We start from the raw sequence: 27,958 nt of genomic DNA on the forward strand, positions 1-27,958 counted from the left end.
TAAAAAATTCGTTTCACCAAATGAGAGAAAAAATTATGAAAATTAATAATTTTAAAAATTTTATAACAAATTATGGCAAAATAAAATTGACATGTTAAAATTTTAAAAAATAAAAATGCAATTTTTTAAAAATAATTTTTTTGAACAATTTTTTTTTGATAAATCAAATTAAAAAATTGTTAACTTTAATGTCATGAAAAAATTATGTGTAAAATAAAAAAAATAAGATATTTAATAAATAACTGATTTTAAAGTTTTTAAAAAAACAGTATCCGAAATACAATTAAAAGAAATTTTTAATAAAATTCTGTAATAATTATTTATCATAAATTTATTAAAATATAATTTTGAAAAAGAAGATATCTCAAATTTTTGAAAAAAATGATCTGTCAAAAAATAGTAAACTGTTTTACCACTCTGTCTTTCTCTGTCTTTCTACTCTTTCTGTTCACACGTGTTTATTTATATATTTGACTCTAACCTGTGGAGTGTACTAACAATCAAAACTCGTAATTTTTTTTATCTATTTGTAGAAAAATGCCGTTAATTATTTTAACAGGTTTACCGAACAGTGGAAAAACTACCCGAGCAACAGAATTAAAAAATTATTTTGAAAGTGTTCAAAATAAAAAAGTTGAAATAATAAGTGAAGCTCAGGCTATTATTAAAGCAGGTTATGATAAAAACACATTTTATGCAGGTCAGTTTTATTTTTCATCACTAATAATAAATAATAACTAAATATTTAAATATCTAATTAATCAGCTGACTTTTAAATTAATTTTTATAAAAAAAAACTGTTTTTAAAAAGTTTGCACATAAAACTGAAGTTAGCCGTCAGCTGTTAATTTAAAAATTTTTTTAATAAATTAATTATAATAAAAAAATGCTTCTGAAAATTTTCACTTGTGATTTTTATTAATTTTTACATGTGGAACTTTTTAATTTAATTTTTTTTTATATTAATCTAATTGCTATAAAATTCTAAAAAAATTTTTAACATCTGTCAACTTCAGTATCATGTTTGTACTTGTAATTTTATTTAATTTCTAGATGTGGAATTTTTTCGTTAAAATTTTTCCATAGTAATTTAATTATAGAAGATAAAAAAAAATGACATCTAGAAATTAGAAAAAATAAAAAATGCAATTTTTTAAAAATAATTATTTGGAATAAATCTTTTTGTTAAATAAAATTAAAAAATTATCAAGTGACAGCTAACTTGAATGTCATTGACAAATGTCTGTTAACTTTAGGATAATTTATTATAATTAATATTATTACAGATTCAAAAAAAGAAAAAGCGGTAAGAAATAACATAAGATCCAGTACTCAGCATCTCCTAAATTCAAACGACATATTGATACTTGACGGAAGTAATTACATAAAAGGATATCGATATGAACTGTATTGCTTGTCTAAATCATTTAAAACACCACAATGCACTGTTTACTGTGATATTCCTGTTGAGCGTGCCTGGTTATTGAACCAACAGCGACCAGATTGTGATAAGTATTCACAAGAAATTTTTGACGCACTAGTTATGAGGTAATTTTTAAAAAATTTCTTTATTATTTTTCAGTTATTGTTGAGAAATAATTATACTTAAATCAACAAACATCTGACAACTTTTTTAATATTTAATCTGAATCAATTATAAAAAAAAATTTACACTTGTCATTTTTTAAAATTTCTAAATGTTGAATTTTTTTATTTAAATTATTTAATAATTATTAAGTTGTTAGAAAAATCCAAAAATCTGACAGATGTCTGTTAATTTCAGTATAATTGATAAATATTGAAATTAATTTTGCTGGTTTTTATTTAAGGTATGAAATGCCTGACAGTAAAAATAGATGGGATTCTCCATTATTTTCAGTAGCGCAAGAAGACAAATTACAATTAGAAGAAATTTATAATTCATTGTACCTAGTTAAACCACCTAAACCTAATATGAGTACTCAGATAGTAAGTATTTTTTGGAAAAAATAAATAAATATATATATTATTTTATTGCATGCCTCAATTGTAATTAATAAAAAACTAGAATTAAATTGCCTTATTTATTTGTTCCTTAAAAATTAAATAAGTTATAAGGCGTGCACTTTTGAATTTTTCAAACTTTTTAAAAATTCTAGACAGCTAAATTTTTTTCAATTGATATATTTTAATCATTTCTTCTAGCCACAAGTTTCATCGACGAATTACTTGTATGAACTCGATAGGATATCACAGGAAATAATAAACGTAAGAATTTTTCATTTAATTATATAAATTATGATTAGTGATGAAGTATCATCCTTTTTTTTTTTTTTAAGGAAATAATTAACGCTGAAAAATTAGGAATTACAAATGACATTAAGCTTTCACGATTTAACCTGTCAGTCGACCAAGGGGCAAATGCTGGTCAATTAAATCGTTTACGGAGACAATTTTTAACTTACAGCAAAATGCACCACGTTGAAGTGGATCAAATTCCTTTATTATTTGTGAAATACCTCAACTCAAATATGTAATTGTTAATAATGATTAAAATTACTAATTGACTTTAGGATAATTTTTTAATTCAACGAAATAAAAATTATTTAACATATTTTATAATTACAAAGAGTTTGATTTTTCTTTATTACATATTACTTTTCCAATTATAAACTATTTAATATTCTATTGTAAATAAAATTATCATTATACTTTAATTATTAAAAAAAAATTGTACTTTATAACTATTATAGTTGTCACAATATTTCAGTCTAAGTATTAATAGTTCTCCTTATTCTAATACATTTGTAGTTACAATTTTTTTTTGTAAATAATTTTACATTTAAAATATTTATCTAATTATTACACAATTATAAACTGATAATATTCAATTACTTATACTCTAAATAATTATGCAATTTAATAATTATTTTTTATAATAAAAATTATTTGATCTTTAAATTAATGAAAAAAATATTTATAACAAAAATTTCAAGTTAATATTTTTCAGTTAACTTATGAAATTTTTGAGTCAAGAATTGAGAACATAAATTAATTTTAATATTTTTCTTATCAACTTTAAAACGCGCCTAAATTTAAAAATTACAAAAGAACTTCAGCAAAAATTTTAATGACTACAGCAGTTGTCTAAACTGCACAATCACCGGAATTTTAAATAAATGAAGGCACTATTATTTTTATTTACTTAATAAAAAATATTACAATTTATATTTAATTAATTTTCTGTCTACGCTAGTAAATTTGTCTTTTAATTTGTACCATTTTTTAATTATTACTTTCATAATAATTACTCGGACCTTAAGAAAATTTCTAAAGCATTAATCTCATTGAAATAAAAAAATTATACTGTTTCAAATCAAATAAAAAGAAAAAAAAAATTTTTTTTTTATAAGAGATTTAAAAAAATGTTTATTTATGTTAAATTGCTTCTTCGTGAGTATCATGGTTGTTTAAATGATCATTATCACAATCGATTTTAATGTTGTCGGACTGTCCATTGATATCTAACATATCATTTTTGCTATCAACTATTAGCTGCTTATTTGGCTTTCTGCATACAAAATACACGCTGTTGTACTCACATTGCAACATACTGTTGATGTTTTGCGCGTAACGAGTTTTAACTTGCGTTTGTTCTTTCTGAAATCAAATTTAATTTAATTTATTTAACTATATATAAATAAATACTATAATTAATAATTTTAGCCGTACCTCGATTTTAAAACCAAAGCCTAAAATAACTTGTCTAACGATTTCATAACTGGGCTCAATTGAATCTTCGTTAGGCATGTCAGAAAAGTGATAGAGAAGTGGACCCAAATTTATCCATATTCCACCGGGTTTTAAAGTTTTGTAGATTGTTTCAATGAATTGGACTACGTTATTCGCGCAGTCAATGAAGAAACATGTGGCGATGCAATTCCAATGATCGTGTTCATGATAAACCTATTTGACATATTAAAGTATCAAAATCGCTCTTAAAACCGCGGTTTAAGGGGCATAACTAGTGTGAAATTTTCAAAAAATTAATTTTTTTCATATTTCGATAGATTATACCTTTAAAAATAACATACTAAAATTTTTAATCGATATCTTAAATAATTTTTAAATTACAGCCATTTAAAGAGTAGTCACACTAGTTGTGCCCCTTAAAATTTTTTAACCGAAAAAATTACTTCTAAAAAATCTCCAGCAGTCATGGAAAATTGTGCATTCTCTGGCAAGTCGCTTGGATTAACATCGGGAAATGATACATCTTGCGTCTGATGCGAGGAGTATAAATTATTCATATACTGATGCACCCAAGGATAAATTTTAAATGAATTAACCTCTCTGCACCTGTAAAAAAATAAACAATAAAATAATTTTAAATTCAAATCATTAATTATAAAGTTAATAGAGACATATGGTATGCAATTACTTATTTAAAACAAAGTATGAAGCGAACAACATAAATAACGAGAACTCGTTTCCTTGACAAGTGTAACCACGCTTGGCTATTTCGTATGCTAGTCGTCCTAATCCAGCTCCAGGTACAAGGACATTTATCTTGGAAGGATCACTAAAGTAATTGAGATTCATTTTAGCAGTTATTGATAATTATAATTTTAAGTGTGTTGATTATATAAAAAAAAAATTTTACCATTCGTCAGAAGGGAATTGATGAATTATTTCATCAATAATTGGCTGGTAACATGTTTTTCTTTCTTCAATCCCATGTATGCTCCAATCACGGATCAGCTGCTTGATAGTTGCTTGGACTTTTTCTTGATCAGCTAGAATTGGCCGTGAATTTAATGTCTGCAATTAGACCGACCTATGTATGTCAATGTGACAAGAAATTTTTTTTGTAGTTATTTTATTATTTTAGGAATCTATTAAACAAAGATCCATGAAAATAAAAGTTTTAATTATTAGTGTTAGTAATAAATAATACAAATTATCAAACATTAAAAAATAAAAATAGTATATTGAAATTGTTCTTACATTATCGTGATCATCAAGTGGATTTACATTTTCAAAAATACTCGACGCACCACGTGTTATCAGTTTTATTATCTCAGCGTTGTGTTCAATACAAACTTTAACTTGTTGCAAATGCTCACGGTAATTTATAAGAAATTTTTGGTGGTGCTGAGGTAACGTTGATAAATAATTCTCTGTCTTACGGACTCGTTGTAATGAATGCGGTCTGTAAAAAAATTTCATTTAATTTAAAGGCTGTAGGTATATTATAAAATGAAAAATGATTTTTAGTATCGGCTAAAAGTTTAATGGTAATTTTTTTTTTTTTTTATTGATATATAAAAAAAATTGACATTTAAAAAGAAAAACTTTTACTTTATCTTATTCTATTTTTTATAAATTTTTATAAAAAAAAATTAATTATTAAAAAAAAAGTCTTGAGTATTAGTTTTATAAATTAATAAAAATAAAAAATTACAAATTTTTCATTTTAATTAATTACAGGCTAAAGTTTTTTTTTTTTTAAAGATTTTTAATTTATTAGCAACATATAAAAAAAAATTTCTGAAAAAAAAAAATAAAATTCGGTTCAAGTAAAAAGTATACATTTTTATCAACTTATGACCTATATAAAATAAAAAATAATACAATCAAATATGACATATAAAAAAATATATATATATATAATTACTTATAATGTTTGAAAGCCGAAACAATTCGTTGAAAATGTTTTCGCTCTTCTTCATCTTCGTACGTATTAGACATACGTTTTTTACATTTGTCGTTAACAGTATCCATAATAATAATAACAGCAACAACAATAATAATAATAATAGTTATGATTACAATAAATTTAAAATGTAATAATATCGAATAAAATAATCTTATAAAACTTAATATTTGGCACGGACGCAATAACAGTAAAGTTCAGTTACAACAGTAGAAATTCAATAAAATAGATAATATAATAACAAATACTTATTTAATAACTTTCTTTTGTCAACTTGAACCTTAATGCTTACTGTTAGTTCTTTTTCATTAATCTTATTCGATTACTTAATTCATCTATACACACTACATATAACCTCTAACTACACACATGAAGTGCATCTGAGTTGAGAGGATTTGAGACAAACAAGTTAAAGGCTAATTTTCATCAAGCACGTGCATTCAAATAAAGGCGGGTTTTTATTTGTAATTATTTTTATCATACTGAAGTTAGCTGACAGCTGTCAATTTTTTTTATTTTTATTACAAATCAATTACAACAATAAAAATACTTTAAAAAAATTTTTTTTCTAATTTTTACATACGGAATTTTTTTCATAATAATTTATTTGCTAAAAAATTTTTTAAAATTAACAGCTGACCGCTAACTTCAGTATTATTTAATATCAGTTAACTTCAGTGTCATAATTATTTTACTTTTGTATAAATACAAGCAAGAAGCAAGTATGTGTAAGTATTTTTTATAACATATGTACATCATAGCTTCTATATAAATTTATTAACATATTTAATGTATTTATTTGACATTTTAGAGTAAACATAAAACTATTTAATTCACCATTCCATATATGACATCAACACAAACTTATCATTGAAAAAACCCGCCTACATATTTTTCAGCTGTCAAAATCTAAAAAACTTCATCATAGACACTCAACATCATCAAAGACGTGAGTAATTATTGTAATTATATTAATTATTCTCAAGAGGTTATCATTAAAATTTTTATTCTTTTCCTGAGATAACTTTCTTTGTTTCTTTGATTATCTAATAAAGTTTAAATGAGTTATAAAGTTCCAAGTGACTCATTAATATTTTCCAGCTCACTATGATAGCTCCGGATACGGGCTCGACGAACGCGGATCGAGTTAGCGTGAGGATATCCAGCGAAAAAGCACCCTTGATTAACGGAAGAAGTGTCTTCCGTAGACTAGGAAGTTTTTTTGGAATGGGAAAGTCGTCGAATGCTGAAACCGATGGGTATGTTGAGTTTAGCAGCCTCGGGGTTGACAATACCCGGACACTTGGTACCTTTGCTGGCGTATTCAGTCCAGTTACTCTGTCTATGTTCAGTGCCTTAATATTTATACGAATGGGTAAGACATTCATTCTTTGTTTTAATAATTTATTCTCATTTTTATCAATTAATAATTTAATGTTTAAAAAATCATCATTTTATGATTAATCTTTAATGAGTATTGTTTTGCAGGATATATTGTGGGTAACGCTGGATTACTTGTAACGCTGACACAGTTTATGATAGCTTATGGAATTTTAGTATTCACGGTAGCGTCTGTGTGTGCTATTTCGACAAATGGAGCTGTTGAAGGTGGAGGCGCATATTGTATCCTTTTTTTTTATTCTTTTAAAAATTCTGAAATAAGAGTGTCATTTTAAAGAATTTTATAATAATTAATTAGAAAAAAAATTTTTTAATGGCTTTTACTACTTACGAGAGTAATTTTACAAAATTTTCTTAAAAAATGAACTTAAATTTTAACTTATAAAAAGAAATTAATATGTCTAATATTCATAAGTTTGTTTTTTTATTCCATGTTGAATAGTTACGAAAAACAAAACAAAAAAAATTCCTTAACTAGAAACTCAGTCATGATAAGCCGTACGCTGGGTCCAGAATTTGGCGGTTCAATCGGAACATTATTTTTCATGGCGAACATAGTATCAAGCGCCTTGTGTATCACAGGTTGCGCTGAAGGAATAGTAGAAAATTTCGGGCCAAACGGATACTTGGTTGGCAGCGCCTCAGTCTTCCCAGACAGTCCTTGGTGGCGATTTCTCTACTGCACGGTCCTGAACACAGCAAACCTGTTAGTCTGCCTGATAGGCGCTTCAATGTTCGCAAAAACCAGCGTTGCGATTTTCGCAACAGTCTGCATCTGTCTGGGCAGTGTGTTCCTCAGTTTCCTGACTCAAGAGCCCATGGATGTTCCTATTCCCGACGCAAACACTCTCGTCAAGAACGTAACCGAGCAGCTAAACGCGTCTTACACCGGCTTGCGAGCAACAACCTTGCAAGGAAACTTGTACTCAAATTACACCGCCGACTACTCGAGCGATGGACGGATGTCAGACTTTGCCAGTGTCTTCGGTGTCCTCTTCAGCGGCGTGACCGGAATAATGGCCGGTGCAAACATGTCTGGAGAGCTGAAGAATCCAAGTGTGAACATTCCTCGGGGGACTTTGTCAGCGGTTTTGTTCACATTCATCTGCTACATCGTTCTTTCAATTCTCACCGCAGCGACATCAAGCAGATTTCTTCTGCAGAACAATTTCATCTACATGATGCCCATCAATCTTTGGCCACCGTTTGTTGCCGTCGGCATACTGACAGCAACATTCAGCGCCAGTCTCAGCAACTTGATCGGCTCCAGCCGCGTGTTGGAAGCTCTCGCCAAAGATAATATCTTCGGATCAGGTCTCAACTTCATTTGCCGAGGAACCTGGAAAGGCAACCCCATAGCCGCCGTTTGTACCTCCTGGTGCCTCGTGCAAATAATCCTGCTGATCGGATCCCTCAACACTATCGCACAAATAAACTCTGTACTGTTTTTGCTGAGTTACTTAGCGACGAATCTCGCCTGCTTGGGTCTCGAACTGGCCAGCGCGCCCAACTTCAGGCCAACATTCAATTACTTCACTTGGCATACCGCTACAATTGGTTTGCTGGGTACTCTGGTAATGATGTTCGTCATAAACAGTATTTACGCTTCAATAAGTATTATAGTCTGTTTAGTTTTAATAATTGTGTTACATTTGTTTTCCCCGAGCAAAAATGCCGCCTGGGGCAGTATTTCCCAGGCTTTGATATTCCATCAAGTGAGAAAGTACCTGCTGATGCTGGACTCGCGCAAAGACCACGTTAAATTTTGGCGACCACAGATGTTACTGATGGTCGCGTCTCCAAGATCGGCATGTCCGCTGATAGACTTTATAAATAATTTGAAGAAAGGCGGGCTGTTTGTTATAGGACATGTTAAAGTTGGAGACTTCAACCAGACCGGACAAACATTGGATCCGACGTTGGACGAGTACCCGCAGTGGCTGAGTCTTGTTGACCACCTGAAAGTAAAAGCTTTCGTTGAACTGACAATCACCAAGACTGTGAGAGAAGGCTTGCAGCATTTGATTCGTATCTCGGGGATGGGTGCTATGAAACCAAATACTATTATTCTAGGATTTTACGATGACGAAATGCCTAGAGATTTTTTCCACGAGTCAAAGTATGCGACTGCTATGTTCGATGATAACAGCGGCATAAATGGAGGAGGAATGACTTTCACGTTGAGGCAAAACGAAGGAAAAATTGTCGATGCCCATCAGTACGTAGGAATGTGTATTGATGTGCTGAGGATGAAGAAGAACTTGTGTCTCTGCCGGCATTTTTCAACCCTTGATAAAATATCGATAAACAAAAATTCCAATGTTGAATTTGTCGACGTGTGGCCGGTTAACTTTTTCCAGCCGAGCGATCAAGATCCCTTTGATACTACGTCGCTGTTTATGCTGCAGTTGGCTTGTATTATAAACATGGTGCGTGGGTGGAGCAACTTGAAGTTAAGAGTCTTTTACTGCGAAATGTCGGACAACTCCGCGAGCTTGAGCATCACTGAGTCCCAGGGCTCAACCAGCATTGAGTTTCCTCGCGCGTCTACGGAATATCGTCTGAAGAAGTTGTTGAATATGCTGAGAATAAGCGCGACAATACAGAAAATTCCTGGACTGGGAGCTCAATTTTCTGGGTTGAAGGGAAGACCTATCATCGAGACGGGAAGTTTTGATTCCCAGGACACGCCGCAGGAGTTGAGTAACTTGGCCAAGACTTATATTCTGGGTGTCAATCAACTGATTCGGGACAGTTCTGCTAAAACGGCTGCTACTTTTCTGTATCTTCCTCAACCTCCGGTTACTAATAACTGGAATCAAGATGAATTGTACAAACAGTATCTACAAATTCTTACTGAACTGACGGCTGATTTGCCGCCTACTATTCTTGTTCATGGGCTTAATGCAGTAACATCAACTACTCTATAATTTAATTAGTATTTATATATTTTATTTGGAAGAAACTGCTGGCTTTTTTATTTTATGATACTCAAATCAAGACATCTTATAATTTTTTAGATTTTTACAACAAATTATTATGAAAAATATTTATTCAAAAAATTCCACATGAAGAAATTTAATAAAATTACAAGTGCAAATTTTAAAACATTTTTTTTTTATCATCAATAATTTGCTACAAAAATGTAAAAAATTGTAAGATGTCTTGATTTCGGTTTCATTATTTTTACTATCAGAATAATTAATTTACACAATGAAGTATTGGTTGAAGAGTATTGTAACTGATTATAAGTCGGTGTAGAATAAATATAATTAGTTTAAATTTAATAAGCAATATATAAAACGGTAATTGAAGTTGATTTGAGGCTTGATTCCTGTAATTGTCAGAAAATTTACACTATTGCTTTACAGGAAAAACCAATATTAAAAAAGCAGTTTTTTATAATTAAAGTGAGCAGTTTCTCAGCATTTTTCTACACGGGAATCATTAATAACATAAAAAATTCGTTTTAAGAGATTATTTATTATACAATCGATGTAATACTGTGATAAAAGTTATAAAATAAAAAGTCAGTAGCTTTTTTTTTATACATTGGAATAATGTAATTTTTATACAGTATTTTAACAATATACATAAAATATATGTAATATATTATATATAATAAATCTATTATACTTTCAATTAATAATAAAAACTGTGATGTTTATTATATAAAAAATTTTTCATAAATATATCGCAATGTGCATTACCGCCAGCGGATAAATTAAAATATTCGAATAAATAACAATAATTAATTAATTCTCTTTATATTTAAAAAAGTGAATAAATTGGTCATTTACGTATTTGCTATGAAGCAATTTACTATCACGATAGAATACCAAAATCCTCAAATACGAATTTATCGAGGACGGACTTATCAAGGTACTTAGTCTCTTTTTAATTCTAACACTAACAAAGGCCAAAAAGACATTGTTAACTTTAGACTGGTCAAAGTATAAGCGTGACGCTGCGCTCAATTATATTTTTTTATGACATCTTTAATATTTACTAAAATTATTCAAAAAAATTTGACTTTGTTCCTTGAACATTTTAGAATATACTAATAATTTTTTCAAACATCTTTGAAAATGTTAAATTGCTAAAAAAAATTTGTTTGTTGACCAGTCTAGGGTTAATATGATATAAAAACAATTATATAAAAATATTCACATTGGAAGGATATTGAGGCACTCATCGGATTTCGAAGCTCTGATTTTAAGCTTCGTGTTACTGTAAGTACTTTTACAAGAACGCCCCATTTTAGTGTAATCAGACGTAGACTTTTTCAGAACGCCTTCATCATCTAAAACATCAGCAGACCGGGGTTTGACACCAACAAATTCCATTATTTCAAACAACTTATCCGAGTACTCAGTATGTCCAGAAATAATGCTGGTGAGGTCGATGTTGGTGACCCTTGGACACTTAACTTCCACAAGACCAGCAACACCTGTGGCCATGGATAAAGTGCGGTACAAAAATCTAAGAAGCCAATCAACGCTGCAATACCCGTTGATAATTTTACCAGCGACGACCCGTGAGCATTTTTCCCATTGAGTTGATTTGTCAGTCACCGGGGCGCCCAACATGATGGCGTCTTGAATGATTCCTTCGGCATTTCCGACCTCAGCCAATTCTCTGAGGCAGTAAAAAATAACCCGGGCACCAAGACTGTACCCGATCAAAGTAACTGGTCGTTTGCCGTGTTCCCTTGAAAGCAAGACATGAGCAAGATGTTTACCAACCTCAGAACTTCTGCGACAGCAAACAGACCAAGGATTGTCAATCACTGAAGCGATTGACAGCAAAGCAGCTGGCCAAGCTATTGCGCTCATTATTCCCGAGAGTATTGTGTATTTGAGAGCTTCCTGGGTAGCAAATGACACCGCCATACTCAGTATGTACTCCAGCGCTTGTCCCATTTCAACTAAATACTTGGTTTCGTATCTCAGCGCGTACTGTTCCCGAGAAATAGCCAAACACTTCCAGGGTTTTCTCACGTTATCGATGTCCTGAGTCTTCAACCAACCTGTCACAGCTATCGCGACGTGCAACTGTTGGTCCGTATCACAGAAGCGTGACAGTGGCTCGAAACTAAATTCTTCAACTTCTCCTACTCTCTTGTTCATCTTGTAACCGGTTAGTCCAGCACCCGCGACTCCGAAAATTGAACCTATTATTGCTACACCTGCAGTACTTGTCAATGCAGCTGCACTTGCACCTCCCAAGATTGTTCCGACTCCTACGCCGATGAATGGAGCTGCTAAACCACCAGTTAGTCCTATTAAGGTACCTCCTGCAACCGTTGCTATTCCTATTGACGTGTACCGTTTTATTTTACGTATCTTGTCCCGTCTCTTTGACTCTGCGTCATTTTCCCTGTTGATTTAATTGACATTGTAAATCAATACAATAATTTCATAAATTTAATTCTAATTAATATTACTATAGAAGCCTAAAAATTTTTTAAATAATTTGTCTTGTAATTCCTACATTGTTCTTCTTTTCATATTATACAGAACATCAAACCGTATATTTTATTGATTAAAAACAGTAAAAATAATTGATTAAACTTACTCAGCACGATCGCTATCATCTTTACTCAATAATTCAACCAACGAATGTTCATACAGTTCTATCAAATCAAATGGAACATTTAATAATTCCGCTAATCGACGAGCAAGGACTCTCTGTCGTGCGTCATATTCACCTGAAATAAAGATCAATATTTTAAATTACAGTTTTTCGTGACATCTACATAATTTTTAAATTGTACCTGATATCATTCCTGGAAGTCGTATTCATTACGAATAGTAATTATATTAATTTTAATTTTAATTAATCATAAATTATATAACGTATAAATAAATCGATTGATTATTCATCCTTACCACATTGTACAGCATAAAGTACAGCATCTTGGACAATCAGAATAGGTTTTTTATTTAAATTTGGTTCTTGGAGTAAAAGTTCAATATAAGGCTCAACCGTATGTCCAGAGTTACCGTCAACCAAGACCAACATCACAGCTGCTACTTTTTCAGAAGCATTTAGGTGCTTGCACAGACCTTTTATATATTTTATGTTGAATTCGTGGTTCCATTCACCAGGAAACAGCTCCGATAGAGAAATAGAACAAATTGACAAGTACGCATACGTTCCACTTTCTGATATGTCTAAATGATTGTCTGTAAAATTAATTTTTTTGCTCGACGGGCAGAAAGCGTCAACTTTCGGCCCGCTGCGCTAAACGAAGTTGCCACTTTCTGCCTTTGTCGAGCAAAAAAATAGCATACACTCCTCGGGAAGTAAATAAGAAAGCCTCAGATCACATGTTTGTTGACCTCGGCTTCGCCTCGGCCAACAATTACATGTGATCTGAGACATTTCTTACTTTACTTCCCTCGGTGTGTAATATATATACTATAAATCATTGTAAAATAATTTTAATAAAAAAATTACAAGTTTAGAGATTGAAAAAAAATTACAAGTGGAAATTTTTAGAATTTTTTTATTGTAATTAATTTGTTAAAAAAATTTTTAAAATCAATTATTATTAACAAATATAATTAATCATTTAAATTAATAATAATAATAATAATTACTTACGTTTTCGTGTACGATCCATTGTTTAATTTTTTCATTAATAAAAGCGCTAGGTTATATTATTAAATTCTTTTACGTATAACTTATCACTGAGTGATTTTATTTAATAAAAAATGTTTACTATTTCTTATCTCTCATTTGATAAGAGTTATTATAGATAGAAAAGTTACTGTTAATAATTGGTCATTTAATGGTGAAAAATACTTTACTACTATTATATTAGGAAGACACTGTTTACATTTTTTTAACACTAAAATAACAAGTCGGGAATGTTCGACTTTTTACCACAAGTTCGGATTTTCCCCTTCTATTCTCCAAACCAAGTATTTCTGAGTCGTTGTATCCAAGTCTTTTGTGTATTGTCTGAGTAAAAAATATTCATACGCATCATAGAAATTTGACGGAATAATTAGATTATAGTTTTATTGATTTGCTAGGTTTTTTTTTTAATTTTTAAGGTCAAGTTAGACAACATTTAATAGAATTTTTTTCAAAATGATTGAATGCAAGACAAAATATGTTGAAAATTTGGAGTTGAAAAATTTTTGGTAAATATCGGACAACTCTTGGAATTTTTATAAGCAATTAATTATAAAAAAAAATTTTTTTTCAATTTAAACTTATTTAAAATTTTTACCTGTGGAATTTTTTTCACAATAATTTAATTGTAATAAAAATCTACATAGCTGTACGAAGTCTGTTAAATTCAGTATTAAAAGAAAATTTAATATTTCTCAGTTTAATTATTTAAAATTATATCTAATAATTATATTTTATTGATTCTTTACATTTTTCAATTATAATCAGCTTATAAATCTTTATTTAATAATTCCTGGTCCATCGTTGGGCTTTAACTTAGTTTAGATCTCTATATAAATTAATGTTAACAATATGTATATGTATTTATTTAATTTTTAAGACTTCTTAAAGAAAAGTAAGTAAAAGGCTCTATTTAGGTTTCGAAATTATACCTGAGGATTAGCCATTACGGGTATTACGGCTCTCAAATAAAACTCGGGTAAGACGCCGGCGCCATACCTGCAATTTTGACCTGAGTGTTAAAATTTTACCTGCTATGACCCAAATTAACAGTCCTGTTAATCTCTTTTACGACAATTAGTAAGAGTGAGGGTGTTAAATCTCTTTTTAAATAGGTAATAGTAAATAAGCTTCAGTTATCATAGAGCTGTCCTGAAGAATGACTAATTAATTTTTGTATTGTATACATTTTTTACGTTTTAACAATTTTTTAACACATTAACTTCACATAGTGTATATTTTTATTGTTTCAATATATTTAAAAATAAAAAATCGTTAATTTAATTGTTAATTAAATTTTTAAGTCATCTAATTAATAATAATTTATTTTTACGTGCAAATTTTTTTACGTATGCTTTTTTTTCTTTTTCTTATTCCCGAAATTTTTTGACCGTATTATCATATGGTATAAGCATTTAACCCTGCAGCGTTCATTGATGCTTTATAAAAATCTCATAGCACGTGTGCTGACGGTTGAGGGCTGAAAATTGGACAAAAAAAAAGTCAGTTGCAGAGAAAGAAAGAAAGAAAGTTGTAAAAATATTTAATTGTAACTAATCCTCTAGAACGCGTTAAAATATGATCGACAAAAAATTTTTTCAAAGGCCAGAAATTTTTAGGAAGACATTTTAAGATTTATTATTCTAAAATGTCACTATATACATTTTTACATTTTTTTTTTCATCATAACAAATGTAAATAAAAGATCGAATGCCCGTTAAAAACGTCGGGCTCGTTCCCCACTCTAACGAATGATTTCTACGCAGTTACGGGTCTTGTGTATTGTTATGTGCGTACAAAAATCTAACATAAATACGCAGTAAGGAATAAAAATTCAACGGTTTTTTTAATTTCTTTATTTATGCATTTCTTAGATAAATGAATGAATAAATAAATAAATAAATTAGTCAATTAAATTTATATCGAATCATATTGATTTAACTTGATACTAAAGGTTTCCTTTTTTTAAAGATTAAAACTGTAAATAATTTAATGTAATTTGATCACTCATAGTTCTTTCTCTCTAAATTACTTAATTAAATTTGATATTAATCAATCATTTTACTAATGTGATAATAAAATTATTATGTATTTTTGTCACTTAGTTCTTGGCACATGGATTGAATAAATAATTAAATAAATATTGATATTTTTGTACATTAAAATGTTTCTTCATTTTTATTTTTATTTTTCTAAATTTTTAGTCTAAAAATTATCTTAAATTTTTTATTTATTTATTTAATTATTAAATTTTTATTTCACATGTTTTTTATTATGAAAAAATACTTTTTTCTTCAATATCATAAAAATTAGAATAAATTTAAAAAAAAATCATTTGTTAGATAAATTTATAAAAAATTATTTTCGAATTATTTGTATTTAAACACAAAATATTACAAAATCAACAAAGTTTCTGTATAAAAACTTTATAAACATTTTTTTTGTCGTTATAAAATTTTCATTAACATTAAAAGCTTTGAATTCAGTTACAAAAATTTATTTCCATTATTATTATTATTGTAAATCCGCCGTGAAATAAAATAAAAAAAAGTTTAAAAATTTGGATTTCTCTATTTTTATTTTAATAAAACCAGATGACTGTAAAACTAAACAATTATCAATATTTTCCACCAGAAAATAAGTTGATTAAATATCAGAATTGAAAAAGATATTTTTGATAAATGATTAAACATAAGAAAATATAAAAAAATCAATATTTAATAAATAAAAAAAAATATCTACTTAAATTTAAAATTAAATCAATGAATTTTGCTAAATACAGAAGTAGTCTCCGTTAGAGCGCCAGACCAGCTAAAAGAGACGCATATAATTGTAAAAGAATCTTCGACAATAATTGCGATTTTTTTAGTGATACTTTTCAGTTTTAAACGTTTAAAAAAATTATTAAAATTATTGATGATACTTTTCACTATTGAAAACGAATAATTTGTTATAACGACACAAAACTGGCAAAAATCCATGAGTTTGCTTGAGCGACCTGAATAAAAACCGACATACATTGGAAATAAACAATAATTAAATTTATGTTTCAATTTTAATAGAAGCAATGAAGATTAAAGAGTTGTAAAAAATTATTTCTTCAAGAAGAAAATGATTATTTTATTGTTTATTAACAATAATGTTGATACATCTATGGCTTTTCGCGCCGTAATGTCTTGAAAAAACGCGAATAAAAGTAAGTAGATTAGAATTTTTTGGATTAAGAATTTATTTAAAGTAATTTTCAAACATTTTTAATCAAGAAGAAATAATTTTTTTTAATAAATTCTGAGATGAATTGTTAAAAAACATTTTATTAAAAATATGTTCGAACACCAGTGCGTAGAATTTGTCAACAAGATTTAGGTAACAAGTAGAGCAGTCTCTCTTCGCGGTCCGCGCGAACCGCGGTATACCTCGCGAGACGGTGTTGGCGCCATCATTTGATAACGGTCGTTATTGAAACTACTTGATCTGTACAATAAAAAACTTTAAGCTATTCAATCGCCAAGATGACTGACACCGAAGTTGCTCCAGCTGAAGAGAGGGTCGTCGCAAGGACCGACTCTCCGAAAAAAGCAAAGGAAGTCAAGGTTAAAAAACCAGCAGCCAAGGCGACTCATCCCAGCACCTCTGACATGGTCACGGCAGCCATCAAACACCTCGCTGAACGTCACGGATCTTCACTTCAAGCCATCAAGAAGTACATCGCTTCAACTTACAGAGTTGACGTTGAGAAGCAGGCCCAGTTTATCAAGAAGTTCCTCAAGTCGGCTGTTACCAAGGGAACTTTGGTCCAAACCAAAGGAAAGGGAGCTTCTGGGTCCTTCAAGCTTGCAGCCGCCAAAGCTGCTGCCAAACCGAAGCCTAAGGCCGCTTCTGATAAGAAGAAAGCTGCGCCCAAGAAAGCTGCAGTGAAGAAACCAGCCGCTAAGAAGACTCCTGGAGAGCCCAAATCTCCGGTGAAGAAAGCTGCTGGACCCAAAAAAGCTTCTGTGAAGAAACCTGCTTCACCCAAGAAGCCCGCTGCCAAAGCTCCTGCTAAGCCGAAAGCTTCTGCTTCTCCCAAAGCTAAAAAAGCTACCAAGGCACCAACAGCTAAGCCAAAGTCTCCAAAGCCTAAGAAGGTCGCTGCTAAAACCGCAAAAGCTCCCGCTAAAAAAGTCGCTGCTAAAAAATAAATTGACTAACATCTTTTTATTTTATCATTTAACATTGAAAAAAAAAAAAAAACGGCCCTTTTCAGGGCCACCAAAATTTTCTATACGTAAAACACTTTCAAATTTCATTTAAATCATATTGATTTCTTTTAATTAGATTTTATTTATTACATTTAATTTGATTTATTTATTTTAAAAAATTTTTTATCATAGATGAGCAGATGAAAAATTTTATTGACTAGAATCTAAGCTCCCTCAAAACCATCTAATTTTTTTTTTTTAATTTAAAAATCTCTATTTATCTTTTGTTTTTTACATGTGTTACAATTTTACTTTATCTGTTCCTATTTATTTAAACAATTTACGCAGTTTAATTTGTGTTTCTTAGTATGTAGTTTGTATGTTGATTTATTTAATGTTTCAATACAGTTTTTTGGGTAAAAAATGTGAAAAAACCCTTTAAATAATTCTGTATTTATTACATCGGTTTGCATTTGTATTTAGTACAACTCAGTACAAAATTACTTAATAACTTTAATTAAATCAGGAAGTGATTCAGGTAATTAAAAAAAGCGTATGGTGCTTTTTAAGATATTACAAAAATAATAATCACTCTACTCATGTTTGTCAATAGAATATTTATATCTATTGACCCATGCATCCCACGCCTTAAGAAAAAAAAATACATTTTTTTTATTTACCCTATTGTTAATTTATTCTTATTGAAATTTTTAACACTATTCTTAATTTAAATTTATTAAAACTTAATTTTGTAGTTCGATTTTCTATAAGAAGCGTGTTTTTTTAGTTTTTTTTAAATTATTATTTATTTTCTTTCTTTTTTAATGACATTGTCATTCTGTGCTGTACAATAGTAACGATAAGATAAGAATGTACTTACTACCTGCTCATCCAATGAATTGGTTATCTGTATTTGTGAATATAGCTTATAGGTACTTAAATACATGGAGCTAACAGACACTGATCCCTAAGAAAGTACTGGGGCTAATTACCTTGATAAAAAAAAAAGAATATGATTGATAACAAAAATCAAAATTTAGATAAATTATTAATATAAGTTTTTATCAAGTGTTTCAAGTAACAGAATACAAAATTTAAAATAATTTCTACGATCACAAAGACAAAAGTTTTAGAATTTTAAACATTATAATAAAATTTGTTAAATGAACCAGTCACTTGAATATTGACAGGATAATTTTCTTAGTATGAAAAATATGGTGGCCCTGAAAAGGGCCGTTTTGTTTTATTTGTTGGGAAGAGACGGAACGAAAAAATTTAACCTCCGAAACCGTAAAGGGTACGGCCTTGACGTTTCAGAGCGTAGACAACATCCATGGCGGTGACAGTTTTACGCTTAGCGTGTTCAGTGTAGGTGACGGCATCTCGGATTACGTTCTCAAGAAAGACCTTGAGGACACCACGAGTCTCTTCGTAAATCAAACCGGAGATACGTTTGACTCCACCACGACGAGCCAGACGACGGATAGCTGGCTTGGTGATACCTTGGATGTTATCACGAAGAACTTTACGATGCCGTTTGGCTCCTCCTTTTCCCAATCCTTTTCCTCCCTTACCACGACCAGTCATGTTGAAAAGTTTAAAATTGGTTTAAAACGACTTCGACGAGAACTCAGACGAATATGCTGTTTGCTGATTAGAGTAGAGATATTTATACACTTTTTTGAACTTTCTCCTTCCACTAAAATTTTTTTACCCCCACTACTGACTTGTATTTTAAACCAATCAGATCAGTTCTTTTGGATAGAACAATTCTACCCACTTCTTTTTTATATTTCAAACCAATCAGATTGTTAGAATTGTAACTTTCCCCCTCCAAAGTCACAAAAATTCTCCCACCAGGGAGCACTTTGTTCCAAAGTTGACAAAAAGTCGATGTCTGCGGGGAAAGTTATCATTTCTGCTGCAACTTTAGTGCTGACAAGTCAACTGTAGAGTTTACTAAGTCGTAATGGCAAGAACCAAGCAAACTGCTCGTAAGTCAACTGGTGGCAAGGCTCCTCGCAAACAACTCGCTACCAAAGCCGCCCGTAAGAGCGCACCAGCGACTGGAGGAGTTAAGAAACCTCACCGTTACCGTCCGGGAACTGTTGCTCTCCGTGAGATTCGTCGTTACCAAAAGAGTACGGAGCTGTTGATTCGTAAATTGCCTTTCCAACGTCTCGTCCGTGAAATCGCCCAGGACTTCAAGACCGATCTGCGATTCCAAAGCTCAGCTGTGATGGCTCTTCAGGAGGCCAGTGAGGCTTACCTTGTCGGTCTTTTTGAAGACACCAACCTCTGCGCCATCCATGCTAAGCGCGTTACCATCATGCCTAAAGACATTCAGTTGGCTCGACGTATCCGAGGAGAACGTGCTTAAATATCATCTATGAATTATTTTTTTTTTTTGAACAAACGGCCCTTTTCAGGGCCACAAATTTTTTATACTAAGAAAATTATTTAAGTTAAATAACAATTAATCTTCACACGACTGATACTTGGTTATTATTAATAAAATTTAAAAGTCTATTTTTATAATTGAAGCTTTTCAAATCTTCTAAGTAACCAAAATTTTTTTTTTTTATTATAATTATATTTTATTCTTACTATTTTTCAAATTATAATCAAGTTATATCCATCGTTGAGCCTTAATTTATTTTAGAATTCTACCTAGATTAATATTGACAATATGTATATATATTTAATATTTGTGACTAGGGAAAAGTGGGTAAAAAAAATCTTATTAAGGTTTCGTTAAAACAATATTTAAAATCAATTCTTTGCTACGTAATTGGTTTTTTAATAATCTATTTTAAATCTGAACGTTTCTTTCAAAATCCGAATTTTTCTAGAAGAAAAATAAAATTTATTATCACGAGTGCAACAAGGACAGTAGTACCGTTTCTCGCCGGGGATAACGGTAAAAAAAATTAAATCGGCTGTTAAGATCTCAATTATTATTGGAATCTTATATACACATATAGTATAGGTTAAAAGCGTCTGCGTTTATTTAATATCGAATAACACATACAAAAACCATGTTAAAAGGGCGCAAGACGATTACAATATGGTTTTATTAATAAATTCTGTCTGTTTAATATCAATTATTGTAGATATTTTGTCCAGGGATCAATTATCATGGAATCATCATTTTTGTCATTATTTAATCTAAAGACTAGTCAATTTACAAACATAAGAAAAATTTTTACATTATAAATTTATCTCATACACTGATAAAGTTTCACTTTAATAATCAATATAATTTCTTAATTAAACCTTATAAGATTAATATTAATTGTACTGAAGAATATGGAAGTGAAAATTAAAATTACCTGTAATTTAATATTAGGATACACAAATTTACTTAAAATTTTTTACGTATTGAAAAATGTGGTGGCCCTGAAAAGGGCCGTTTGTTTTGAATTAAATAAATTTAAGAATTTAAGAGCTGCTTTTTTCGGTCTTCTTAGGCAAGAGAACTGCTTGGATGTTCGGCAAGACACCTCCTTGAGCGATGGTAACTCCAGAGAGAAGTTTGTTCAATTCCTCGTCGTTACGGATAGCCAACTGAAGATGACGTGGGATAATTCTGGTCTTTTTGTTGTCACGAGCGGCGTTACCAGCCAACTCCAAGACTTCAGCAGCCAGATATTCCATAACAGCGGCGAGGTAGACTGGAGCACCAGCGCCAACACGTTCTGCGTAGTTTCCTTTACGCAACATACGATGGATACGACCCACCGGGAACTGGAGTCCAGCACGGCTTGAACGGGTCTTTGACTTTCCCTTAACTTTGCCTCCTTTGCCACGACCAGACATGATGAGTAAGTAAAAGTATTGACGGTAAGAAGTTGAAAGTTTAGAGCGAACTCCGAGAGGTATTATAACCTAGTCACTCCGAGTCAATGCTTATATTCGTTTTCCATCAGAGCTCGCGCTTGAGCGAACAGTGTAGGAAAAAGAGGGGAGTCATGACTCTAATCTCATTGGCCCGGGAGCTCCAATTGGCGTTACGATTGTTGTTATTATGATCGAAGACCGCGGATGAATTAGGACGCGTATATTCTCCCCACTTTGCTGCCATCGCGTTCCACGCATGGTCAATTTCCTTCCTTTCTCTTTTAAAACAAAACCCAACCTCCGGCAGCTCATAGTCGCATTTCAACTCTCATATCTCGTTATTTCTCCTACTTGATTATCTTGGTAAAAATTCATACCAAATCTCATTATGCCGCCTAAAACTAGTGGAAAAGCCGTGAAAAAATCTGGCAAAGCCCAAAAAAATATCACCAAGTCTGACAAGAAGAACCGCAAGAAGAAGAGGAAGGAAAGTTATGCCATCTACATCTACAAAGTATTGAAGCAGGTTCATCCTGACACTGGTGTGTCTTCCAAGGCCATGAGCATTATGAACAGCTTCGTCAACGATATCTTCGAACGTATTGCTGCTGAAGCTTCAAGACTGGCTCATTACAACAAGAGATCCACCATTACATCCCGGGAAATTCAAACAGCTGTTCGTCTTCTGTTGCCCGGTGAATTGGCCAAGCACGCCGTCAGTGAAGGAACCAAGGCCGTAACTAAGTACACCAGCTCTAAGCAAATTTCATAACATTGAGATAACAATTTTATTAAATCAAACGGCCCTTTTCAGGGCCACCAAATTTTTCAATACGTAAAAAATTATAAAGTTTATCATGCTTTATATTCTGTAAATGTTTAATTGTATTTCTCTGATAGGACAGATATTTGAATATCTAATAAATCCTAAACAGCTAGCCAGTAATAATTAATAATTATTTACTCATCTTATGATTATAATTAAATATCTAGAATTAAACTCATACCTAATCTGCACAAAAACTAATTAAGTGAAATTATAACTCAACCATTTGATTCTGTGTGTTTAATAGACAATATGAAAAACCTTGTTATTGACACTTATTATTTTATTGTCATTAAAAAAAAAAATTAACTCTAATAAATCAACAAATATAAATTTTAAAAAATTGTTTTTTAAAGAACATTTTATTTTTTTAATTTCAATAAAATTGCACGTGTCAATAACAGTCTTTTACCTTAATCCTTGATTATTTATTTAAACATGTCATAAAATTAATATTACTTGGATAAAGATAAAAATTATAATTTTCAATTACAATTTTTTTACTTTTTATGTTTAAGTTTTTCTAAGGATGTTTATTACGTTTTAAAAATGAAATACCAAAAAAGACTAATTAAAATAGAATAATTCTAAATAATTTAGACCCTTGGCAACATAGTCCCTCAGAAATGATCGATAAACTAGCCAAGTAAAAGAAGATAACCATGAGTGAAAGCGAATAAGCGATAGTTTGTGATAGAAACAGGACTATCGAGTGAAAAGGATAGCTATAGCACAAACTATATCTTTCGAATGATCATCTTCAAAAATATATTTTGTAACATTGTTGTCTTTCTTATTAGCTAATGTTATCTCTGTTACAGATCAACAACCCTCGCTTGTACTTACTGATTTTATGGGATTCTCTAAGCAAAAATGAATCCCAGTTACAAAATTTTGAGTTTTATATTTTAGATATTTTCTTCTTAGAAATATTTATTTTAGAAAAATAACGTATTTTCTTTTATTAATTTTTAAATGTGAAAAACACATTTAAAGCACATTTTTGCAGATAGAATAAGAAAGCCTGAATAAGTTTGTTTGCCTGAAAAAATAGGCAATTTTGTAACAAGAAATTGATTTGTTTAAAAATTAAAAAGTTTTTATTTCTTCAGCTAAGAAATAAAATTTTCAACGAATTAATTTCTCGTTATAAAAATGCTGATTTTGTTATTAATTTTTTTTTTCTCAGTGTGGATTACATTACCTTTCACCGCCCACACGGCTCATCATTTGTGAGGATCATCGTTCTTATCAGCAATTCAATAGCCTCATACAATATGAATATCATTTTGATCTGATAATATGAAAGCTAATACTCCAGATAAATAATAAATTGTATTAAATTTTACGCTAAAACTTGCTCAGCAATTGCGATTAAACATTTCATACCCGAAATTCAAAACATTGGATCGAAATCTGTCGCTTGTGTGTAAAAAATTCTGAAATAATTAGTAAAAATTACGGATTAGATTATTATAGTAATGTAGAACATTTGTCAAAGTCAATGTCAGCAAAAAAATTATTGCACTCGCTTGATAGTTTTTTTTATAGCTTAGCTAAACAATTATATAAATAAAATCATATTATTTTACTCAGAATACATATTGTGCTATTTATAATAAGTTAATAAGTAATGACTAATCTCTTAAAATAAATAAATACTCCTACAATGAATAGGATAAAAAAAACACTGAAGTTAAGTAAAAAATTAATAGAATTTAATGTAGCAAGTAGAACATTATACCTCGGTAATTTTATACACTTGTTCAAAGGTTATATCAGTTAAATTACAAAGTGACTCTTCGCATACATCATCAAAACTTGACATTTTTAATTTTTTCTATAAGTGAATTCACAAAATTCACCAAGTTGTTATGGCAATCAATGATATCAAAAATAAGTATGCCAAAATAATTATTCCTTAACTATTACTAGATACATATGCAAATTAACAGAAAGATTTAATTATCATTTTATAATAAAAACAATTCGACAAAAATATCCATCACAGAAATTTAAATCAAGTAAATAAAGCAGAAATATAATAAAGCTTGTTATAAGTATAAATTATTAACTATTAATTTTAAAATTAATATTTTTAATAAACATAACTAAGGAAAAAAAAATAGGTGTTATTTTACGTACAAAAACATGTTTCGTAACAATCTAACCGTACTCGAGCTCTACTCGTCTATTATATATTTCATCACCTGCGTTCTGATTTTTGTACACAAAAAAAGTATACCTTATATTAAACATTAAAATAAAAATTCATTGAGAAACTTTAAAATAAACTTTGAAAGCACTTGATGCAATTCAAAATAACTTTTTGTCCAAAAAAATAAAGCTTCGTACAATTAACAACAAATTAATTAATTAATCTCGATGAGTCAATTATTACAACAATAATGTAAATTAAATACTTCACGAGTAGCAAATGATTTTTTACAGAGATCGCACTCTACTCTCCCGGAAGACGAAGATAAATTAAGAGTCTCATACAAATTATTAATATTTACTTTAACAATATTTTTCTTATTACTAGTCAATTGTTTGTTAAGTTTTTTTCTCTTTCTCTTGCGCTTTTTCCCGCCAGCTGAACTTCTTCTAGCGACTTTAGCCTCTTTGCAATTGCTTTTAACTTCAACTGACGGTCGTCGAATCTTTTCTAACTCTCGTTTATCGTCTACATTCTTAAAATTTATTTTTTCTAACTTTACACTAACATCCATTAAATTCAACTCATTCATACATTCTTTCTTAATAATAATAGGTTTGTTCGTTAAGTTTGGTTTTACCGTCAAATCATTGCTATTACTATTAATAATACTATCATTAAGAATCGTTTTATTAAGACTATCAGTGCGTTCAAATAATTTATTTATATGGCCATGATTCGTTATTCTTTCGTTATCAAGATCATTTTTTAATTTCAATTCCTCGCAGTTGACTGTTCCATTAACTTTGACTACACTGTTATTTGTTACCAGCGATTCAGTTTTATTTTTTCTACGTAAATTTTTATCATCAAACTTGAAATTCTTATCCAGTCTCTCTGTTTTAATCTCAACTCTTTGCCATACTTTGCTATCAATCTTTAAATTTTTATCCTTGGAATTGTTTTGTATCACTGAATTTATAGAAAAATGGACTTTTCTCTTGCCCTTACGTACTTTAGACTTGAACGACGATTTTTTCGGAGGTAATTCGGTTGATTTCTGGCGAGGTCTCAAAGTGCGATGAAAGCTCTCCGTTGGTTTCACGTCGGGAGGTTCAACATCGACTTTGCTCTCGGTACAAATAACATTATTCGGAGGACCAAGGTTTTTGACATCGACCGGTATCTCTGGAGCCAGCGGATCGAGCGCGATCTCATTGTTGGAATCAGAAAGCTCGTCGATATTCGAATCAAAAGCATTAGGGTCCTCGATGTTAACATGCAGGCAGCTTGAACACGAGTAGGAGCATGGACAGGAATTTACTGATACAAGATTTGAATCTATTGTTTTTATCAAATCGAACTCTGGAAGTTTTGTGCTATAGCAGTTGTAATTTTCTAACTCTGTTGCTATCGCTAGAGTCTTGCTATTCAGGTACTGGACCATCGGAATGCCGTCGTGTGTCTCCTCGACTTGTTTCTGCATCCATGGAAGTTGGCTTTTTAATTCGATGTCTGTTTCTAAAGTTGTCAGGTAGAATTTGTGAAATTTTAGCACGTTGTCGTGGCAATCGTTACACATGTATTTTGGAAGACAATCATCTTCGTGGACCTGAAAATCAAAATTCTTCAGTAAATTAATTTTTAAATATTATTAAATTTTTTATCCTTGCGTTTTTTTTTTTTTTTTTTTTTTTTTAAAGTAAATTGTCGTTTAGAAAAAAATTAAAAAATTATGAATTTAACTAGCATCTATATTTCAAAAATTACTAAGATGAAATTTTTTTTAATTTATAAAAGCATTTTTTAAATAATAAAATATTTAAATCAAGTCAAAAGTTTTTTTTTTATTTTTAAAAATTTTTTACTTTTAAAAATGGTAGATATCAATTAATTCCAAAAAATATGCTGAGTCAATATTGCAAATTTTTTTAAACTCCTGCAATATCTTTCGTAACAAGTAATTGAAATGAATTATTTAAAAAAAGCAATTTTTTTTAGTAAAAAATCAACTCTAGAGAATATTTTGATTTTGCTTTGAAAAATTTAATTTCTTGACAATTTGTAGTTCTGAGATATCAAGTAATACGGTAACTTGTAAAGATTTCACCATAGACATTCTCAGTAAACCATCCAACTTTCTATAAAATATAAAATTTCACATAAGATAAAAGACCCAGTTATTGACACTTGCAATTTTATGTTAATTAAAAAAAAATTTTCTCACACACAATTATAAGTACCCGGTAAAAAAATAAATGTATACTTACATAAACTGGCAGTAGTACGTTTATTTGCTTGTCGAAATTATTATCAGGATCAAAAATATTAACAAGTGTTTTTGATACTTGTTTACCACAGAGACGGCAAATACATTTTGTATCCATATTAATAAAAATTAATTACAATAAATAATACGAATAACTACGTACTATTTAGTTTAAAACATAATTATTTAAACATTATGATTGAATAAATAAATAAATAAAATTTGTTTAACCACCATTTTTAATACTGAATCATATGTCAAAATCGCCTGTTGCGGTTTAAATCCATTTGTTCGTCTTATTTTTTTGTGAAAAAAAAAAAATTCTTGATTGCTTGTTTATGCAGTACAAAAAGATTATGAACATACATTAAATATTATGACAATTAGTATTACACGTGTATTTTTTTCGTTAAAAATTAAGCGAGCACGTTATTATTAATAAGTAATTATGTAACTTGTCATAATGACAACCAAGCGTGTACTGAAAAATATGTTTAGTGACAGTCAATGATATAAATAAATTATCGTCTTGGTCTTAGATGCAATGACGTCGACATCTTTATTTCTTTTTTATAATTTAACATGGCGGCGGGTGGAGAGCTTTAAATTTTTCACGCCAGGGGGTAGCTAAATTAATGGCGGGAAATTTTGAGAAATTCAAATTTTATTTATTTTAATTGATTATTTTCACTATTTAATCAAAATTTCTGTAATAATTATTAAAAAATAATTTTTTCTATTTTTATTGATATTTTATTTCAAAATTTTAAATAAAAAAAGGACATTTTCTTTTTACTTTATTAAATAATGACTTTTGTTAAATTGCACTGTGCTTTCTTAAATATTTTAAATAATAAAAATGAAATTTTTAAAGTACAAAAAAATTTAATAATTTTTAGGATTGCAAAAAAAAAATTTTGTAAGAATTCTACATGAAATTTTT

At 29.9% G+C, this 27,958-nt stretch overlaps 10 protein-coding genes across 13 annotated transcripts; 5 read left to right on the forward strand and 5 right to left on the reverse strand.

Annotated features, from left to right (window-relative positions):
- Nucleotides 1-468: 468 nt before the first annotated feature.
- Nucleotides 469-2,608, forward strand: LOC141532725 (protein KTI12 homolog). The gene is made up of 5 exons (XM_074251187.1): nt 469-700; nt 1,287-1,548; nt 1,830-1,968; nt 2,185-2,247; nt 2,319-2,608. The coding sequence occupies exons 1-5, from the start codon at nt 538-540 to the stop codon at nt 2,514-2,516; spliced, it is 825 nt and encodes a 274-aa protein (XP_074107288.1). The 5' UTR covers nt 469-537; the 3' UTR covers nt 2,517-2,608.
- Nucleotides 2,609-2,740: 132 nt separating this feature from the next.
- LOC141532724 (carnosine N-methyltransferase) lies at nt 2,741-6,103 on the reverse strand. Its single transcript, XM_074251186.1, has 7 exons — nt 5,657-6,103; nt 4,987-5,191; nt 4,643-4,800; nt 4,421-4,561; nt 4,176-4,338; nt 3,712-3,945; nt 2,741-3,639 (listed from the first exon to the last, which is right to left on the reverse strand). Exons 1-7 carry the CDS (start codon nt 5,761-5,763, stop codon nt 3,418-3,420), a joined length of 1,230 nt encoding a protein of 409 aa, XP_074107287.1. The 5' UTR covers nt 5,764-6,103; the 3' UTR covers nt 2,741-3,417.
- Nucleotides 6,104-6,404: 301 nt separating this feature from the next.
- LOC141532722 (solute carrier family 12 member 9) lies at nt 6,405-10,036 on the forward strand. Of its 2 annotated transcripts, XM_074251182.1 has the most exons (5): nt 6,405-6,423; nt 6,507-6,644; nt 6,797-7,070; nt 7,184-7,318; nt 7,583-10,036. In XM_074251182.1, the coding sequence occupies exons 3-5, from the start codon at nt 6,803-6,805 to the stop codon at nt 10,024-10,026; spliced, it is 2,847 nt and encodes a 948-aa protein (XP_074107283.1). In that variant the 5' UTR covers nt 6,405-6,423; nt 6,507-6,644; nt 6,797-6,802; the 3' UTR covers nt 10,027-10,036. The 2 variants fall into 2 exon arrangements, with proteins under 2 accessions (XP_074107283.1, XP_074107281.1); XM_074251180.1 differs by lacking the exon at nt 6,405-6,423 and having other exon boundaries at nt 6,428-6,644.
- A 1,213-nt stretch (nt 10,037-11,249) lies between these two features.
- LOC141532723 (transmembrane and coiled-coil domain-containing protein 4) lies at nt 11,250-13,920 on the reverse strand. Of its 3 annotated transcripts, none has more exons than XM_074251185.1 (5): nt 13,706-13,920; nt 12,988-13,272; nt 12,873-12,884; nt 12,674-12,806; nt 11,250-12,475 (listed from the first exon to the last, which is right to left on the reverse strand). In XM_074251185.1, exons 1-5 carry the CDS (start codon nt 13,722-13,724, stop codon nt 11,263-11,265), a joined length of 1,662 nt encoding a protein of 553 aa, XP_074107286.1. In that variant the 5' UTR covers nt 13,725-13,920; the 3' UTR covers nt 11,250-11,262. The 3 variants fall into 3 exon arrangements, with proteins under 3 accessions (XP_074107286.1, XP_074107284.1, XP_074107285.1); XM_074251183.1 differs by having other exon boundaries at nt 12,988-13,284; XM_074251184.1 differs by lacking the exon at nt 12,873-12,884 and having other exon boundaries at nt 12,988-13,284; nt 13,706-13,919.
- A 3,259-nt stretch (nt 13,921-17,179) lies between these two features.
- LOC141532944 (histone H1.3-like) lies at nt 17,180-18,994 on the forward strand. Its single transcript, XM_074251580.1, has one exon. The coding sequence runs from the start codon at nt 17,254-17,256 to the stop codon at nt 17,920-17,922; it is 669 nt and encodes a 222-aa protein (XP_074107681.1). The 5' UTR covers nt 17,180-17,253; the 3' UTR covers nt 17,923-18,994.
- Nucleotides 18,995-19,143: 149 nt separating this feature from the next.
- On the reverse strand, nt 19,144-19,565 carry LOC141532948 (histone H4). The gene has a single exon (XM_074251586.1). It carries the CDS (start codon nt 19,507-19,509, stop codon nt 19,198-19,200), a length of 312 nt encoding a protein of 103 aa, XP_074107687.1. The 5' UTR covers nt 19,510-19,565; the 3' UTR covers nt 19,144-19,197.
- Nucleotides 19,566-19,833: 268 nt separating this feature from the next.
- On the forward strand, nt 19,834-20,360 carry LOC141532945 (histone H3). The gene has a single exon (XM_074251583.1). It carries the CDS (start codon nt 19,892-19,894, stop codon nt 20,300-20,302), a length of 411 nt encoding a protein of 136 aa, XP_074107684.1. The 5' UTR covers nt 19,834-19,891; the 3' UTR covers nt 20,303-20,360.
- Nucleotides 20,361-21,315: 955 nt separating this feature from the next.
- Nucleotides 21,316-21,807, reverse strand: LOC141532947 (histone H2A). Its single transcript, XM_074251585.1, has one exon. The coding sequence runs from the start codon at nt 21,739-21,741 to the stop codon at nt 21,364-21,366; it is 378 nt and encodes a 125-aa protein (XP_074107686.1). The 5' UTR covers nt 21,742-21,807; the 3' UTR covers nt 21,316-21,363.
- A 258-nt stretch (nt 21,808-22,065) lies between these two features.
- On the forward strand, nt 22,066-22,586 carry LOC141532946 (histone H2B-like). Its single transcript, XM_074251584.1, has one exon. It carries the CDS (start codon nt 22,151-22,153, stop codon nt 22,532-22,534), a length of 384 nt encoding a protein of 127 aa, XP_074107685.1. The 5' UTR covers nt 22,066-22,150; the 3' UTR covers nt 22,535-22,586.
- A 1,698-nt stretch (nt 22,587-24,284) lies between these two features.
- Nucleotides 24,285-27,571, reverse strand: LOC141532702 (uncharacterized). The gene is made up of 2 exons (XM_074251144.1): nt 27,017-27,571; nt 24,285-26,358 (listed from the first exon to the last, which is right to left on the reverse strand). The coding sequence occupies exons 1-2, from the start codon at nt 27,131-27,133 to the stop codon at nt 24,979-24,981; spliced, it is 1,497 nt and encodes a 498-aa protein (XP_074107245.1). The 5' UTR covers nt 27,134-27,571; the 3' UTR covers nt 24,285-24,978.
- Nucleotides 27,572-27,958: the final 387 nt, after the last annotated feature.

Source organism: Cotesia typhae, unplaced genomic scaffold, assembly GCF_013202065.1.
Source record: "Cotesia typhae breed Kobodo isofemale line unplaced genomic scaffold, CoteBio_Ctyphae contig_69, whole genome shotgun sequence".
Classification (NCBI taxonomy): Eukaryota; Metazoa; Arthropoda; class Insecta; order Hymenoptera; family Braconidae; genus Cotesia; species Cotesia typhae.

Bases quoted from the DNA above. Each gene is read 5' to 3' on its own strand.
- LOC141532725 (XM_074251187.1), top strand. From the start codon at position 538: ATGCCGTTAATTATTTTAACAGGTTTACCGAACAGTGGAAAAACTACC. The intron at 701-1,286 runs GTCAGTTTTATT...ATATTATTACAG, and splicing joins TAAAAACACATTTTATGCAG to ATTCAAAAAAAGAAAAAGCG. The intron at 2,248-2,318 runs GTAAGAATTTTT...TTTTTTTTTAAG, and splicing joins TATCACAGGAAATAATAAAC to GAAATAATTAACGCTGAAAA.
- LOC141532724 (XM_074251186.1), bottom strand. From the start codon at position 5,763: ATGGATACTGTTAACGACAAATGTAAAAAACGTATGTCTAATACGTAC. The intron at 4,562-4,642 runs GTAAAATTTTTT...CAATTACTTTAG, and splicing joins CAATTCCCTTCTGACGAATG to TGATCCTTCCAAGATAAATG. The intron at 4,339-4,420 runs GTAATTGCATAC...ATTTTTTTACAG, and splicing joins TCATACTTTGTTTTAAATAA to GTGCAGAGAGGTTAATTCAT.
- LOC141532722 (XM_074251182.1), top strand. From the start codon at position 6,803: ATGATAGCTCCGGATACGGGCTCGACGAACGCGGATCGAGTTAGCGTG. The intron at 7,071-7,183 runs GTAAGACATTCA...ATTGTTTTGCAG, and splicing joins CTTAATATTTATACGAATGG to GATATATTGTGGGTAACGCT. The intron at 7,319-7,582 runs GTATCCTTTTTT...CTAGAAACTCAG, and splicing joins TGAAGGTGGAGGCGCATATT to TCATGATAAGCCGTACGCTG.
- LOC141532723 (XM_074251183.1), bottom strand. The intron at 12,476-12,673 runs GTAAGTTTAATC...TTAAATCAACAG, and splicing joins GATGATAGCGATCGTGCTGA to GGAAAATGACGCAGAGTCAA.
- LOC141532944 (XM_074251580.1), top strand. From the start codon at position 17,254: ATGACTGACACCGAAGTTGCTCCAGCTGAAGAGAGGGTCGTCGCAAGG.
- LOC141532948 (XM_074251586.1), bottom strand. From the start codon at position 19,509: ATGACTGGTCGTGGTAAGGGAGGAAAAGGATTGGGAAAAGGAGGAGCC.
- LOC141532945 (XM_074251583.1), top strand. From the start codon at position 19,892: ATGGCAAGAACCAAGCAAACTGCTCGTAAGTCAACTGGTGGCAAGGCT.
- LOC141532947 (XM_074251585.1), bottom strand. From the start codon at position 21,741: ATGTCTGGTCGTGGCAAAGGAGGCAAAGTTAAGGGAAAGTCAAAGACC.
- LOC141532946 (XM_074251584.1), top strand. From the start codon at position 22,151: ATGCCGCCTAAAACTAGTGGAAAAGCCGTGAAAAAATCTGGCAAAGCC.
- LOC141532702 (XM_074251144.1), bottom strand. From the start codon at position 27,133: ATGGATACAAAATGTATTTGCCGTCTCTGTGGTAAACAAGTATCAAAA. The intron at 26,359-27,016 runs GTAAGTATACAT...TTTGATTTTCAG, and splicing joins ACGTACTACTGCCAGTTTAT to GTCCACGAAGATGATTGTCT.